Source organism: Antechinus flavipes, chromosome 4, assembly GCF_016432865.1.
Source record: "Antechinus flavipes isolate AdamAnt ecotype Samford, QLD, Australia chromosome 4, AdamAnt_v2, whole genome shotgun sequence".
NCBI classification, from domain to species: domain Eukaryota; kingdom Metazoa; phylum Chordata; class Mammalia; order Dasyuromorphia; family Dasyuridae; genus Antechinus; species Antechinus flavipes.
In genome coordinates, this window is record NC_067401.1 from 443,044,155 (window position 1) to 443,059,786 (window position 15,632).

At 38.6% G+C, this 15,632-nt stretch overlaps 1 protein-coding gene across 4 annotated transcripts in view; it reads right to left on the reverse strand.

Moving 5' to 3' along the window:
* Positions 1-15,632, reverse strand: part of TTLL7 (tubulin tyrosine ligase like 7) — a 354,831-nt gene that overhangs the window by 207,901 nt on the left and 131,298 nt on the right. For all 4 annotated transcript variants that reach the window (XR_007953864.1, XM_051999183.1, XM_051999182.1 and 1 more), the window contains exons 14-17: positions 15,322-15,408; positions 10,211-10,403; positions 4,604-4,806; positions 3,171-3,305 (exon numbers count right to left, since the gene is read on the reverse strand). Coding sequence is in view for 3 of the 4 variants with exons in the window: in XM_051999183.1 (XP_051855143.1) it covers positions 3,171-3,305; positions 4,604-4,806; positions 10,211-10,403; positions 15,322-15,408 (618 nt within the window). In the remaining variant the exon portion in view is untranslated. The remainder of the gene's footprint in view (positions 1-3,170; positions 3,306-4,603; positions 4,807-10,210; positions 10,404-15,321; positions 15,409-15,632) is intronic.

A 15,632-nucleotide genomic window follows, 5' to 3' on the forward strand; every position in this document is an offset into this window, starting at 1 on the left:
AGTAAGGAAACACCCAATTGTACCTCATAGAAATAAATAAAGGTCAAGTAAGCTAAATATGCATGTGTATATGTGGACAAAGACATGTGAACACAATGATATGTGGACAAAGACATGTGAACACAATGATATATGCTGATGATCACACACACACACACACACACACACACACTCTCACACACTCTCACACACTCACACTCTCTCTTCTGTGGCCCAGAAATGCTACTGTGACTTACATCTCTGGGGATGTATGTGTATAGCACAGTCACCCTGCTCAGAAACCAAAATTATAACCGTTATTTTCAAATTGTCATTTTTTTAAAGACAAGGAAAGCAGATTTGCTTGAGAAATACTTACATGCAATAAATGTGCTATATAAACAATTCTTGTCTTCACTTATAAAAGACATTCCCATACTTTAGGTAATAACAAAAGCTCAAAAACAGGGGCTCATTTTCAGGTTTAAAATTTGGGGCCATTTCATTATTATGAATACAAAATATTTTAGGCACAGTCAAGAGTGTTCGTATTATAATTGTTTAGCCATTTCAATCATGTCTGAGTCCTCGTGACCCCATTTAGGTTTTTCTTGGTAAAGACACTGGAATGCTTTACCATTTCCTTCTCCAGATCATTTTCCAGATGAGGAAACTGAGGCAAACAGGGTGAAGTGACTTATCTAAGATCAGACTTCTGGTAAGTATCTGAGATTGGATTTGAACTCAGATCTTCCTGACTCCACACGCTATCCACTGTGGTACCTAGAAGTTCTGATAAAGATTAGCCTCTTAATTATTCATATACTTATTAAAATGTCCTCATAAATATTCTTTAATAACAATGATAAAAATTAGGCTCTTAATTACTTAATTATCAAAGATTAAGCTCATCTGCTCTTAAAGTAAAAGTTTCTATTACGAAACAATTTAAACAGAAGAAGCTTTGTTCCCCCTTTTCAAAAACAAGAGAGTTGAAAGAGGTTGGAATTAATGGTAGGAAACAACAAAACCCATCACACCAAAGGCTCAGCACACGATTGCAGCGGTTAGGTTGCAAGTGGCCACACGGTGGCGCCCGTACTCCACAAAACAAACCCTTCCAGGCGCCCTAAAGCACCTCAGCGAGCTAATAAAAGTAGAGGCCGGAAAGGAACCCCCGGGGCCCTTTTTGCGGCTGCCCGCGGGGTGCCCGGGCCCTCCGGGTGATCTCTGCACTTCCCAGCCTCCGTTTCCTGCAGGGGCTCTGTCCTCTGCCCGGAGAGCGGCCGGAACACCCCGAAGCCCGGCCAGGCTCCGCTCCGCACGCTGACTCTGGAGTCCTGCGCGGGCGGCTGGCCGGGATGCTCAGGGGGCTGCTCGGCTCGAGGCCGTGTCCCATCCCCCCCACCAAGCGCACCTGTGGGCACAGCCATCAGCTGCTCGGCCCTGCCCAGACCCCGCCCTTGTTCATTTCCTTCTTCCCCATCCCGCGCCCTCCCTGGGAGGCTTCTCAGCAGGGGGTCCCAATGTACCATGGGGTCATTTCCACTTTAGACTGTGACCTCCGTTTTTCGCCTTCGGACTCCCAGGCACAAAGTAGGTGCTTAATAAGTGCTTATTCACTTTTGTGATTACTCTTTTCCATTACTTGTAATTTTATTCTTCTGAGATCAAAGCGTCCCTTGATTTACAGCTAAAGAAATCACCCAAGATCCTACTGGCACTAAAGAGATCAGCACTTGGGATTAGTGCAAGAGCTGCTGCTGCTGCAATTCATTTCTAACCACATGTACTTGATTTAAAAATAAATTAAATTCTTCAAATTCACCCTTCAATTTCATTAGCCAGCTTTAAAGATAGCTCATTGTACAACATTAAATGTCAAGAAAATGCTTGGAATTCAGAATAAGATTTAGAACCTTGGATCCACATAATACCCTCTTCCAATGAGCTCAAAATGCCTTCATAACAACTTTCCCCAAAAGACCAATACAGTCCTTAAAGAAAGAAGCACTGGAATCAACAAAATTGCAAAGCTAGAAGGGACTGCAGAAATCTGCATCAGGATTTAACTGAAGGAAAACTTTCCATACTTAATCAACACTTATTATATTAGTTACTTTCTAAGGGGTTTTAATAAGCAGCCACAACTCCTTGTTCCTGCAAATAAAAATTCTGACTTTTTCTTCTTTCAGTATGTTAATATTTCCTTTTTCCATGACTTTTCATGTCTATTCTTTAAAATCTTTTTTTCTCTTTTCAAAATATTTACCCAGTAAGGCTTAATGAATGAAGTTTTAAGAATAAGATATCATGAGTTCCAATTCTGGCTGTGTCACTTAACTTTGTTGGGACTTTGGACACATCAGCAATTAGCCTCTTTGAACCTAGGTTTCTTTATATATAAAATTAAGGACTGATCACTTGCAATTTTCAAAAGGAAATGACTGTCCTCAAGCAGAGATATGACAATTTCATTCCCTTCTTGGGCTTTTATGGCAACCCACTTTCAGAGACTTTGGAGTCCCCCTTCCTTCCTCTGCATATGTTCTAAGGAGTGACCATCAGCTCTTTCTGCTGTACATCCTTCCTCTTCCCTATGTTCCTCTATTAGGAGGTTCTGTCCCCTTTTGAGAATCAGCTCAAAAACTACTTTCCCTGACTGTCCACCCCGCCCCCAGCGGCTGAAGTTCTTTCAACTAAAAACTTCCCCTTCTCTTAATTTTTCACATGTGCCACACAAGCCTACAAATGTATGCACAGTTACAAATGGACACTCCTAGAGGGCAGGATGTTTTTCCCTTTTGTTTTTTTATCCCAGCATCCAGCAGAGTATTTTACACAGAGCATTTAATTAATGAAATGCCTGTTGACTGAATAGTCAAGGAGATCTTTGTGGCATGTTTACTGGGATTATTTAATCAAACTCCAATTTATATCTTCTTTCATAAATACACTGCAAGAAAAAAGTTTTACCAGATAGTTAACAATTCTTTGTGATCAATTAGAAGACAAAAACATCAGTTAGTGTTTCTTATACTATACATACTTATACTATAAGTTTCTGGAAAACAGCCCAAAGTCAAACAGCTATTTCTGTGTGTTATGTCTATCATCTAGCAGCCCACCACTGGGCACTAGTATCCCTGAGATGAATGCTAAAGGGATAAGGACGCCAGCCACACACTTACATCCTCGATGATCCGTTCTGATTCTTCATCTGTTTTCCCCGGGAATCTGATCTTCATGTCTCGAAGAATAAACAAGGTCTGTCTTGTAAATTCTTCCTCTTGTTCTTTCGTTCTCAGGTGCTGGAAAGGATCAGCCTTAAAACCAAAGAAAGACAGAGATTTAGAAGTTTTATTTTGCTATGATGGAAAAGATGTTTCTGGGCAAAAAAATGACTTACTTTTATAAACTACAGCAATTAAATAAAAAAAGGGGGGGGGAAGCAACCATTTATTCTGGAGGGGGGAAATGGAAGTGATTAGTAATCACTTGTAGACATCACCAAAGAGCACACACATCCTCTGATGATGGACGATCTATACAAAGGCAAGCCTGACTTTAAAAGGGAAGTAAAGTCAGAATTTTTTTGCACACCAAAGAAGTGGAACCCTCCGAAACTCAGTCACTAAAAATGGAAGTAAAACATTTTTACTTCAGTTTCATTCTGTACATGTTCTTCAGATATTTCTTCTTGGCTAGAAAAATGATTATTCATTGGCAACTGGGCCAAATTCAATCACTGTTGTACCTCGGCTGTTTTAATGTTAAAAAAAAAAAAAAAAAAAAAAAAAAAAAAAAAACAGTAGATCCCACTTCTAGGAGCAGATAACCCCAGGGAAGCAAAAGTATACTGCACTTACTGCAAGATGTTTGGAAAAACTCAAAGAAAAATGTATGCCTGGGGGCAAAATAAACTGTGAAACTTTTTAACAATAATTTTCTGAGACTGAGTGGTAGTTTGTAATAAATACTATTTTCAACATACAAGTTTATAAGTTAGTATTCTCTTTCTAAGGAGCTTATTAAGAGGTGATAAATGTTTTGATATTTAAACAATTCTATCTCATAATATCTGCATCGAAGAAAGGCAGTAAACATTCTCCTAGCCTTACAGAAGATAAATGATAAAAAACAAAAACATTAAACTCATGTAATTTTCAATACATTATGACTACAGTATAAACAGCAATTTAAAAACCCAACCCAAAAGCCTGGCTACAATGTGAGCATCAGGCTTATTACTCAAGACTAACTTAGAGAGTTTTTTCCATTCTTCTAATAATTAAGCTGATGTGGGTGAAGTCTAAGACTGAGCAGCATCAGGCTCAGTTCCAAACTGTCAATGATTATGTTATATGGAGACTCTATTGTATAACTGGAGTATCTCAAAATCAGCATCACCTCCAATTTGGTCCGTTTTGCTGTGCAATCTAAGACTGAGCAGCATCAGGCTCAGTTCCAAACTGTCAATGATTATGTTATATGGAGACTCTATTGTATAACTGGAGTACCTCAAAATCAGCATCACCTCCAATTTGGTCCTTTTTGCTGTGCAAACTCAGATTAGAGAATTCCATTTCTTATGAAAGGAAAAAAGATGAAGTGGTTGACTTACCACTGGAGTTTCATGAGCATCCATGCTATTAGGTTGGGGTAAATTCCTCAAGGTAGAAGAAGAACGGTTCAGAGACTGAGATCTGACCCCACATGCTGGACGTGAAACTGGGACCGTTTGTCTGGCAGAAACAGGGCGGTGATCAATCATGGGTGTATTTGCTGAGATGGAGCGAGGACAGCTGAGTGAGCGTCTGATGGAGCCTGTGGAGAAGGACCTGATTTAGAGCTCTACAATACCAATGGAAAGATCTGAGACTAGTTTCTCTAGGACAGATAACTGGGAAACTAGGAAAGCAGGAAACTAGGAGTGGCCAAAGAGCCAGTGGTACATGAACAGCAAATATGATGGCTTCATTGTACAAACCGATGTCTTGTTCTAAAAGGAAGGGTCTTCCTGAGAAGACTGTAAAGAAATGAAATGCCACAAGCCAAGAATGAATGAAAACTTTCCAAAAAAATCACAGAATTGAGAACTGGAAGGGATACTTCAGGGTCACCACATAGCTACCATCTCAAAATGGAATCTCTAGTTTCACTACTAAATTAAGAGTTCAACTCATCTTAACGGAACAGTAACACAAACGTGGCACTTTAAAGTTCACAAAACATTTTCCTGAAAACTACCTTCTCTTATTATCCTCATTTTTTTTATCTGAGGAAACAAAGACAGATTAATGGCTGCCCAAGATCACACAATTTTTACGTGTCTGAGACCAAACTGCTCTCCTATCATTCTGCCTCCAATTCCAACACATTCTCCACTGTGATACCTACTTCGTATCTCCTTGTTTTGCCTACTGTCTCACCTAATGCAGGCGGTACTCAAAGAAAAACTGTTGAATTAAAATGAAAAAGTATGAAAGCAGATGGAATCCCCTTTGTAAAATTTAATAGATCTTTATAAAAATAAAATATGTACCTATGTGTGTATATATATAAATACACACACATATAATAGAGGAAAGAAAGAAAGAGAGGGAGAGAGATCTTTAATGCAGTTCCCCTTTAAATGGTGCCCTTTGGGCATCCAATATAACTGATTAACTTTTAAAAATTCTGTGGAATAAAAAAATGCATATGCCCAATATAGAAGAAGAAAAAACCCTAATTCTAAGGAGTCATCTTACTGATGAAGTGTTGGTTAAGTGTAGAAGGCCTCAGATAGTAGGTGAACTCTAGGTAAAGTATAAGACTCTTCAGCCCAGAGGAAACCTGCTGAACATGCTGACAAAGTCTGGTTTGGCTCCCTTTCTCTCTTTGGTGCTCTCACCCTGCCTGAGAAGTCAAGGAGGGCGTGACCACCTGTATTCCACTTGAAGCAGGGATAATTACAGTAAAGAGAAATTTACATATCCATAGCAGGGTGCTTATAATTAGGACTCCATCTTTTTTTTTTAATTATTATAGCTTTTTATTTAGAAGTTATACACATGGGTAATTTTATAACATTGACAATTGCCAAACCTTTTGTTCCAATTTTTCCCCTCCTTCCCCTCCTATCCCCTCCCCCAGATAGCAGGTTGATCAATACATGTTAAATATGTTAAAAGTATAAATTAAATACAAAATGTGTATACATGTCCAAACAGTTATTTTGCTGAACAAAAAGAATCGGACTCTGAAATGGTGTACAATTTAGGGGCTCTACAGTTAAGAACCAGTATTCTCATCTAGATTCTAAGAATATTGACAGTTCTAAGAGAAAAATTCTACACATACCTCAACCAACAATAATATATGACTTTTTAGATTCCCATTGTGTCCTAGATTTTGAGACACAAATTTCACAGAGTTCAAAAGGAGCATCATTAAAGATCCCAAGGATCTTTATGCTGAATCATAATCAGCAATATAGATCCTAGGAAAGACTGGTGATGGGATGATCTCCTTGTGAAATGCTAAAGACACAAAGAAATACCTGAATTATCTGAAGAGATTCGTGTGTATGTGTATCAAAAGTTGCCAGTGAATAGTTGTTTTTTAAATATGCATAAAAGATGTAGGCAAGACCCATCCAAAGTAACTACTAAAGCTCAAAATGAATTGGGATGTTAAAGGAAACTGAGGATAACTGAAGGTATGGGTTGTTGTTTTTAATACTTAGACTGGGAGTGGGTAATAGCATGTTCAATGGGTTGTGGTTGCTGTTTGGGATGAATGGGATAATGAGAACTAAAAAGAGAAAGAAGGCAGAGATACTTAAATCTGATTTTTCTTTTCTTCTTCTCTTAGCAGTGCCATAACTAAATTGTTAGATCAGGAGAATGCTTCACATGGAATTTTCAACAATTTCAGCAAAGCATTTAAATCTTTTGTGCCGTCATCATTGTAAAGATGGAGATATGGGCTTGACCCCAATAGATAGGTAGATTTTGGAATAAGATGAATTGTAATACTCAAAGAGAAGTCACCAACAGCACCATGTTAACTTGGAAAAGGAGTATTGAATGGAACTGACTGGAACTGTGATATTTAAATTTTTATCAATCATCTGCATAAAGGCAGAGAAAGAATACTCATCAAACATGCAGACATCACAAAGCTCCAAGGGAGAGCTAGCCCATTGAATGTCAGAAGACAAATCCTCATGACACATTTACTAAGTGTGTATATGTATGTGTGTTATATGTGTTTGTGGGGGGGTGTGACATCCTGAACAAATCACTTAACCTTTCCTATACTCAGGGTTCCTCATCTGTAAAGGAGATTATTCTTCTCCTATGGTCACATAACCAGAAATAAGACCCATGAGGAAATTCAAAAGGGCTAAACATAAAAATCTAATACTTGAGTTCCAAAAACTCACTTCCATAAATACGAAATGGGGAAGACATGGCTGGATAGCAGTTTTTACAAGAAATATTTGGTAATATTAATGGACTACAAGTGTGATATGTTTCAACCAGTGGCTATGGTAAAAAAAAATGATACAGTCAAAAATTTAATGAGCTCATAGCTGCATTAATAGGCTTAGATTCCAGGAAAAAGTAGTAACAATCCCACAGGACATTTTGCGATGATCACACAAATATTACTGTAGTACTGTGCTGCATTCTTAGTACCACAGATTAAGGACAGGTACTGACCAACTGCTGGCCATCCAGAGGAAGGAAATCATGCTGGTAAAGGGAATGGAGTCCCACTGAAGGGACTCCGATTCAAAGTAGGAGAGGTATTTAGCCTGACAAGTTTAGCAATCATCAAGTATTTGAAACACCTTCAAGGAGAAGGGGGATTAGGCTTATTCGGTTTGCTCCCCAAAGGGCAAAAGAACAGAGAAACAAATCCAGTCTGATGTGAGGAAAAACTGAACAATCCAAGCTAAAGCACAGTGAAGAGCCTTGGAAAGCCGTGGATTCCCCATCACTCCAAGTCTTCAAGCAGAGGCTGGATGACTGTGGCTTTAGTTTACTGTAGTATCAATTACTTTCCGGATATGGATGGATGTGATGGTTTCTAATGTCCTTTTCAACTTTAAGAACCTATAATTATGGTAACATTTCAATCTCAGGGAAGAAAAGCTCTGGGAGGTGTGGAGAGAGGCATTCACAATACAGCTGCTCTGTATCTGAGAGACTCTCCATTCACATGTGATACCACCTACAGTTAACAATACTTCTCTCAGGGCAATTTATTTGACTGATGAATCCCATACAACATTAAGTTTATACTACCTATACAAGGTATTGATGGGCACAGGAGAAAATAAAAACAAAAAATCCCTGCCCTCAAACAACTTATATTCTCCTGATTACATGATGCAAGTAACCCCAAAAGAAATATATATATATATATATATATATATATATATATATACATATAACATATAACATATATATATATATATATATATATATATATATATATATATATATTTGGTTGAACCAACTCACCAGAGATGGGATTTATATATGCAAATTTTTAAAATAGTGAAAAACTACTTAATTCTTTTCTCTGACCTTCTTCTATCAGTATACAGTATATTCCACTTGGGATGGAAAGGTTGTTCACATAGGTCTAAACTCCTTCAGCTGGCTCCATTAAGTACATGCAATTACCTATAAATCAGATAATTTTCTATCATCCATTAGCATTCATTCCTGAGAGAAAGTTAAAAAGCTTGTTTACAGTGTTCTTCAGGTTAAGACAGAGTAAAAACAAACCACAAAATAAGGAGACATCCTTCACTATATTTTTCCAAAGATTAACAGAGGGAGAAAGCATATATTACGAAAGTCTTCAAAAGAGAAAAATTATATTGAGAGAAGACATGAAAAACAATACGCATATTTTACTACACCTATTTGTCTGACCACAACTTATGAGTTTCTTGGGCTGAGAACAGTTTCTGAGATAACATTACATTGTCTCTGAGATCGTTCCTGAACCAATAATTTTTGCCCTGATCTTCCTCCAATCACATCCCTCCCCCATCAATCAATGTTATATGGAGTAGTTAATATTATTGGGACAGAGGGAGGGAAGAAAGATTGATTAGTTGTGGGGAGAGGAACCTCAGCTCTCAAAACATAAAAGGAAGAAATAGTATGAAGCAAACTTCCTAGAAAAGACAATATAAGGACATATCCAAAGTATTCAGGATCACTCTAAAAAGCAAAGGATTAAATGGCCTCCAAAACACAACTAGTTGCTGAATGAAAAGAATTGCTAAAGTGGAGAGCACATAACAGCCACCTTTATAAACAGAGTTAGTTTGAACAAGGAAAGAATAGGGAATTATTTACATAGTCTAGGTCTCATCTGAAGGCCAATAAAAAGATCTCTAACCACACAATTTCTCTCACTAGTCCTCACATGTATCTGATACTCTCACATTACTCAATCCTTTGGATTAACAAAAATATTATCTTGGGGAAGAACTATATCAAACTCTTATTGGCTATGCAGGTTCTAGCTCAAGTGAGCAGCTAGTCATCAAGTCCTGAAATAGGGGGATAGCTTTTGATATGAGGGAAGGAATCAGAAAAAAATACTAAACAAGAGATGTCATAGGAATCAAGATGGCAAAACATTATAAAACAAAGGATTCAGATCCTCTAAACTGCTTACAATTTCACAATCTTCCTGAGGGCACAGGATTGTCATAGATTCATAGATCAACCCATATAGAATCAATGAAAAAATGCATGTTGGTATGTGAGAGACAGCAGATTTGAAAGAAAGGGTGCAAGGAGGATTAGAGAAGACGGGAGAGTGGCTAGGTGAGGGTGGCCAGAGAGAGTCAGCAAATCAACTTTCCAACAGCAGCATGGGTCAGACCAAGTCAGAAACTCCCATTTTCCCATCAGGAGCCTTTGGGACATCCCCAGCCCACTCACCACAGAATTAGACTCTGAAACTTCAAATCTCATCATCTGAAGAGGAAAAGACCTTAGAGAGAAGCATGACAAAGAAGGAAGCCCTGTCACTCACTGAGGCTTCCAGAGGTGCACTGCCCACCATGGGCTCTGCTCATGTAGGACAACTTCACTCCCCTTGCATGGGAAGAGGAGGGTGAAGGAATTGCTTTTGGGTTATTTTCAAGCACTTTGGCTTTGGTTCTCAAGTCACTGGTTCTTTCTTAAGCTAAAATCCGCTCACTTACCAGACTGTGCAGTAAATTTCCATTTGCGGGCATCAAGTTCATAAGGGGCTTTCTTTTGGCTGAGTCTATTTGGGAATTCTTGCTCAGTTTCATCGGATCCGGAAGACTCCTCAGTGCTTTCATAACTGCTTTCACTACTGTAGTTCTTTTGCTTTTTTAGAATTTGTGAACTTTCAGGCATGGAATGCAGAGGCTAAAATAAAAAGATCATAACAGTATTAATTGATTAAAAGTTAAATCAAACACTGGTGACAAGATAAGCTGGCCATCTGAATTATCCCTTTTCTTTGTAAGTGACAGGACTAGTTAGGATCCCAAGGGTGCTCACCAACCAAGATACTTTGACAAAATACCTAACAAGCATTCTGAGATGCGTTCCTGGGACCAGATGATAGAGCATTAGAGGTGATAGGGATCTCATTTTATATATTTATTTTACACACACACACACACACAACACACACTCTTAGGGCCAGAAAGAGAATGACATCCTAAATCACAAAGACAGCAAATATCAGAGGTAGATTTTGAGCTCCAGCCCTCTGTACTCCTTTTCTAATGTCCTACACTGCTTCTAGATTCGTCCTCACCCCCAAGGACGCCAACCAAAGGACTACAGCCATTTATGAACAACAGCCAAAGTCTTAGGATGAAGTGAGCTGAGTGGCTAAAATCAAAGGTGACAGGGGCCCAAGGCAAAAACAAAAAACAAACAAAAAAAAAACATAATTCTAGGAGATGAGACCAACTGAGCGCTCGTGTGCTCACTCGCTCTCTCTCCCTCTCTCTTCCTTTCCCTTTCCCTCTTCTTCTCCCTCTCTGTCCTTCTCTGTCCCTGTTTCTGTCACACTCACACACACACACCGCCCCTGCATTTAAAAAAGAGGCAACTAAGAAAGCTGCTCTAGACACAGAAGAGGCAACTTAGGGCTTTCTTCTAAAATATCACTTTCTCAGTTTTCAGCTATAAAATATCTAAAAGTAAGAGATTCTTCCCCCCTTCAGCATATGTGCTATCAAGCAAGTATCCCTGTTATGCTTAATTTATTGTTATTTTTTAAAAATAAAAATATAACTAATTTTTAAAAAAAGGTTTAAATTTTATCCAATCTTCAGCTTGGTTATAAGTTTCATGGATTTTTTGTCAGACCATGCCTAACTCTAACACAGATGCTCTTACATTAGTGAAGCAATCCTATTTTCCTTTCCCTATGCTACAGAATAAATGAAGCATATAATGTGGAAATTAACATGTTGTGAGTTTGGGCTTTTTGTTTTTACAAGGAGGAATCATGTCATGTTACCATGTTATAGTAGGTCTCTGCTGAGAGCCACCTGTTTCTAAACCTCCGATATGACTCATTCTCAACAATTCCAGGTGAAGAAAAAGAGAAAATAGGCAAGATCTTACTTATTTCAGAAGAACAAGCCCAGCCCAGCACAAGATGTATGTGCTACTTGGGGATTTCAAGGATTGTTTACTACACACACCATATGCTTCCTGTTACTAATGAGAATGACTACAACTGTGTCCTTACAGTAGTAATTCCATGTTAAGTGAAAAAGAAGACAACGTAACAGAAGCATAATCAGTGACAGAATGATTGGGTATCATGAGGGTCCACTGGCTGAGCAAAATAAAGATCCCATCAAGCCAATCTGAAGACTGATCTTTCTGAAGGATACAGGAAGGGGAAATTTCTCTAATTCCTTGGGTCCTAGCTTCTTTTTTATAAGAAATGGTTTAAATTGAATCAAGCACCTACAATATTAAAGCCGACTCTCCATTAGCTCAGACTAATTCACTATTCCTTGAAAACATTTTGCTTTCCTATCCCTTTGTGCTCTTTCTGTCCCTACGACTTATTCACCAGCTCTATTCCCTAGAAATCTAACTTCACTCCAAAGTTAATTCAAAAAGGGTTTCTCTCCAAGACCCCTTCGAGAATGTCCTCCAAACCTCCAGCAGAGTTTCCCTTCTTAGTCTCATGATACTACTCTAAGTTACATTTATCTGTACATATTTACATGTCTTATATCCCTCCACAGACTGCAAACTTCTTAGGGGCAAGAACATCTTTTTTTCTATTCCTGTCATCTTCCTCAGTGCATAGTATTGTACCCTGTATCTAGCAGGTGCTCATATAGCTACTGAATGAGGATTGACACTGAATACATTTGTCAAACATTTTACACATTATGAAGTAATATTTGAGCAGTAAATGGATTAGTATGAACAGAAGTTATTTTGTGCAATCAGAAAGACGTTTTTCAACAGTATCCTTTCAGAAGAACTAGGGGCCTTGGACAGGCTTATTAATGTAACTTTAAGACATGATACCAGTTCCAAAGTTCTCTATGGACTTTAATGACACCTAGACTTTTCAAACCGTAAATAAATAAAGGTAAATGGATGGTTAAGCCTTCATCATATTTGTATATTCTGGCCTAATGAAGCAAACATATATTCAAGTGACATATGTGCCAGTACCTTATTCAAATGATAACAACAGAGAAATAAATGGCACAAACCACATACAGCAAAGCACCTAAACATAATGGAACCTATACATAAACCGTACACAATCATTTTCCATCTTAGTAGATAATATTTCTCAGTCTTTTTAACACATGGATGTTAATCAGATCACCTCTCCATTTAATCTTGACTTCCTAAAAATTAGTTCCAGTAGTTGAAGACATAATTCTTTCCAAAGCATCACAGTGATCAGTTTAATAGTTTACAAATGGCAGTCACTTTCAAAACAAAAGGATAATTTGTAGCTCTGTCCTTCCAAGGTCTATGGGTAACAATACTGATTAGACACAACAAGCTACTGAAAAAATATCTTTCAAATGTAAGCTTCTGAAATACATATATCAAAATCACTTGAAATGCTGCTTCCACTCTTCCTTTAACAAAAATAGTTGTCTGTTCCATTTTAAAAGGTAAACTGAATTAGTAAAGGGACAATTAGCTAACATTTAGAAAAGGGAATGGTGATCACAAGAACCAATAGGGTCTCATCAAGAACAGGTTATTACAGATGAACCTCATTTTCTTTTCTGGCAGAGTTCCTAAGCTGGTAGACTAGGGGACTGCTATAAATTTTGCTTACCTAGATTTCTGCAAAGTAGTTAAGTCCCTTGTGATGGTGTTATTTAAAAAAAAAAACTGATGAGAGAGAAGTGAGCAAGATGATCTTGTATTATATATTCAGAACTGGTTAAATGACTGGACCCCAAAAGACATGTAGCATGGAAAGAGCCACAGTTGAGCTCTTCAGGTGTGTTTGGCCCTGTAAGACTTGGTATTTTTATCTAGGGCTCAGATAAAGGTACAGAAGGCATCTTTAACAAATGTGAACATGAAACAAAGCTGAGAAAAACTAGAAGATAGGGGCAGGCTTCAAAGACATCTCAATCAGTAAGAAAAATAACCTTAATCACTTAAGTCATAAATAAAATTCACAAATATGAGATGAAGATAATGGCTAATACAGAAGTTGGTATCGATATGTTCTGTGGTAACAACTCAAAAGACAAAAAGCTGCCCAGAAAAACTAATGCAGTGTTACCCTGAGCAGTCCAGAATCAAAAAGGTAAAAACACTTCACAGTGTTCTCTATCTGGGCCCTAAAAGTGCCCGAGGACTGGATTTAGTGGTGTGTGTTACATTTTATAAAGCACAATGATCAGCTCAAGAATCTCCCCAGCCAGGTGACCTGTTTGGTAAGAGAACTAGAGATCATGACTTGAGGGGTAAGGAGAGCTAAGGGGCAGGATAAATGACCTCAAGTATTTAAAAGGCTGTCATGGGACAGAAGGAAGACAGAGCAAAGAGCAGAAGTGTCAGAGAGGCTCATTATGGACAAATGTCAGAAAAAACTTCCCAGTTGTTAGAGCTGTACAAAAAAAATGTTTCATCAGTAGTTTTCCTCTAACTGGATATCTTCGAGAGAAAGATATATGGATAAAATGTTCTCCTGTTTCTGCTCACTTCACTCTGCATCAGTAAAAAAAAAAAAAAAGCTTTTCCAAGTTTCTTTGGAAATGTCCTTTCATCATTTCTTCCATACAATGTTTTATTTAATTTCTATAACATAATTGCTACATGTGTATGTATACAAAAATTAACTTACATGGTATATATATATATACACATATATATATATACACACATATATGTGTGTGCGTGTGCATGTATCTGTGTTTATATATACATGCATAAAATTATATGTATATGTGTATAAAATATAGTATGTGTGCATGTGTACATGTGGTTATGTTTATGTATACATATATAAATATGTTTGTGTATGTATATATATATAAAATATGTATTATACGTGTATGTGTATTTATTCTATATATTGTGAATACTTGTGTTAACACTCATTTGTTAACAACTCAGACTTTGGGGACACCTTGGACAGATGCATATGTGTACATGTGGAGTTTTAACCTTAAGTAAGTTACCCACAAACCACAATACCCCTCCATGCACACACACATGCTGTATCCATCCCACCACCTCCCTCTCTCTAGGTGCTCCCTTCTCCTGTTGGGTACTATGGAAGCAGCACTGGGGCCCGTAACGGGCCTATTTCCAGACAACAAGGACGTGGTCTCCCCCCTGGAAGACACAGACCCCAGCATTACCGCCCCCCTTGGCACTTCACTAGATCACATACAAGAGAAGGCCGGCAGATAACAGAGCCCAGGATGACCTGACCCACGATGGGCCGTGCTGGCTGGACCCTGCACCATGTCAGTGATTTTATGGCCTGAGATGGGAGAAAAAACAGCAGGGGAAAACCCAGACACCCCCTTTTCCATAGCTACTGACTGACTCAGGTGGGCCTGATAAGCGGTTACGGCAAGACCCAGCACAGAGAAAGGGAAAGCCCAGAGACCGGCCGTCATCCCACTTCCACGGACCACCAGCCCCACTGCTGGGGGTGCCCGTCCTGGCCCCTAACTCCATAGTTCTCATTCGGTGGCCCGGTCACTGTGGGCCACAGGTGGCCATGCTAACTGTGGCCAGCCTGGTAGGAGAGACGGGCCAATGTAGCATCACGACTTCTACCCCAAAGCACAAGAAAAGGTACCTTGGGTCCTCGAGGCCTGACAGCTTTCCCCATTAACTTCTCATCATCTATTTCACATTGCTCCAGAAGGTCCAAAATATCTTCTTCCTAAAAATGGGAAGTGAATCAATCATCCATTAATTAGGGGACATACCTCAATCAGAACACTGAAAGGATTTCTGAGAGTATTTCCTGAGCCTAATGACTTATGCTAAAGAAAAAGGCACAGAAAGATCCTGGAAGGCTCCAAGTGAAGAACATTTTGCTAAATATGGAACCAGAGCCAGCGCATATCTGAAATACATTACACAATGAGTTGAGGTCATCTTCTA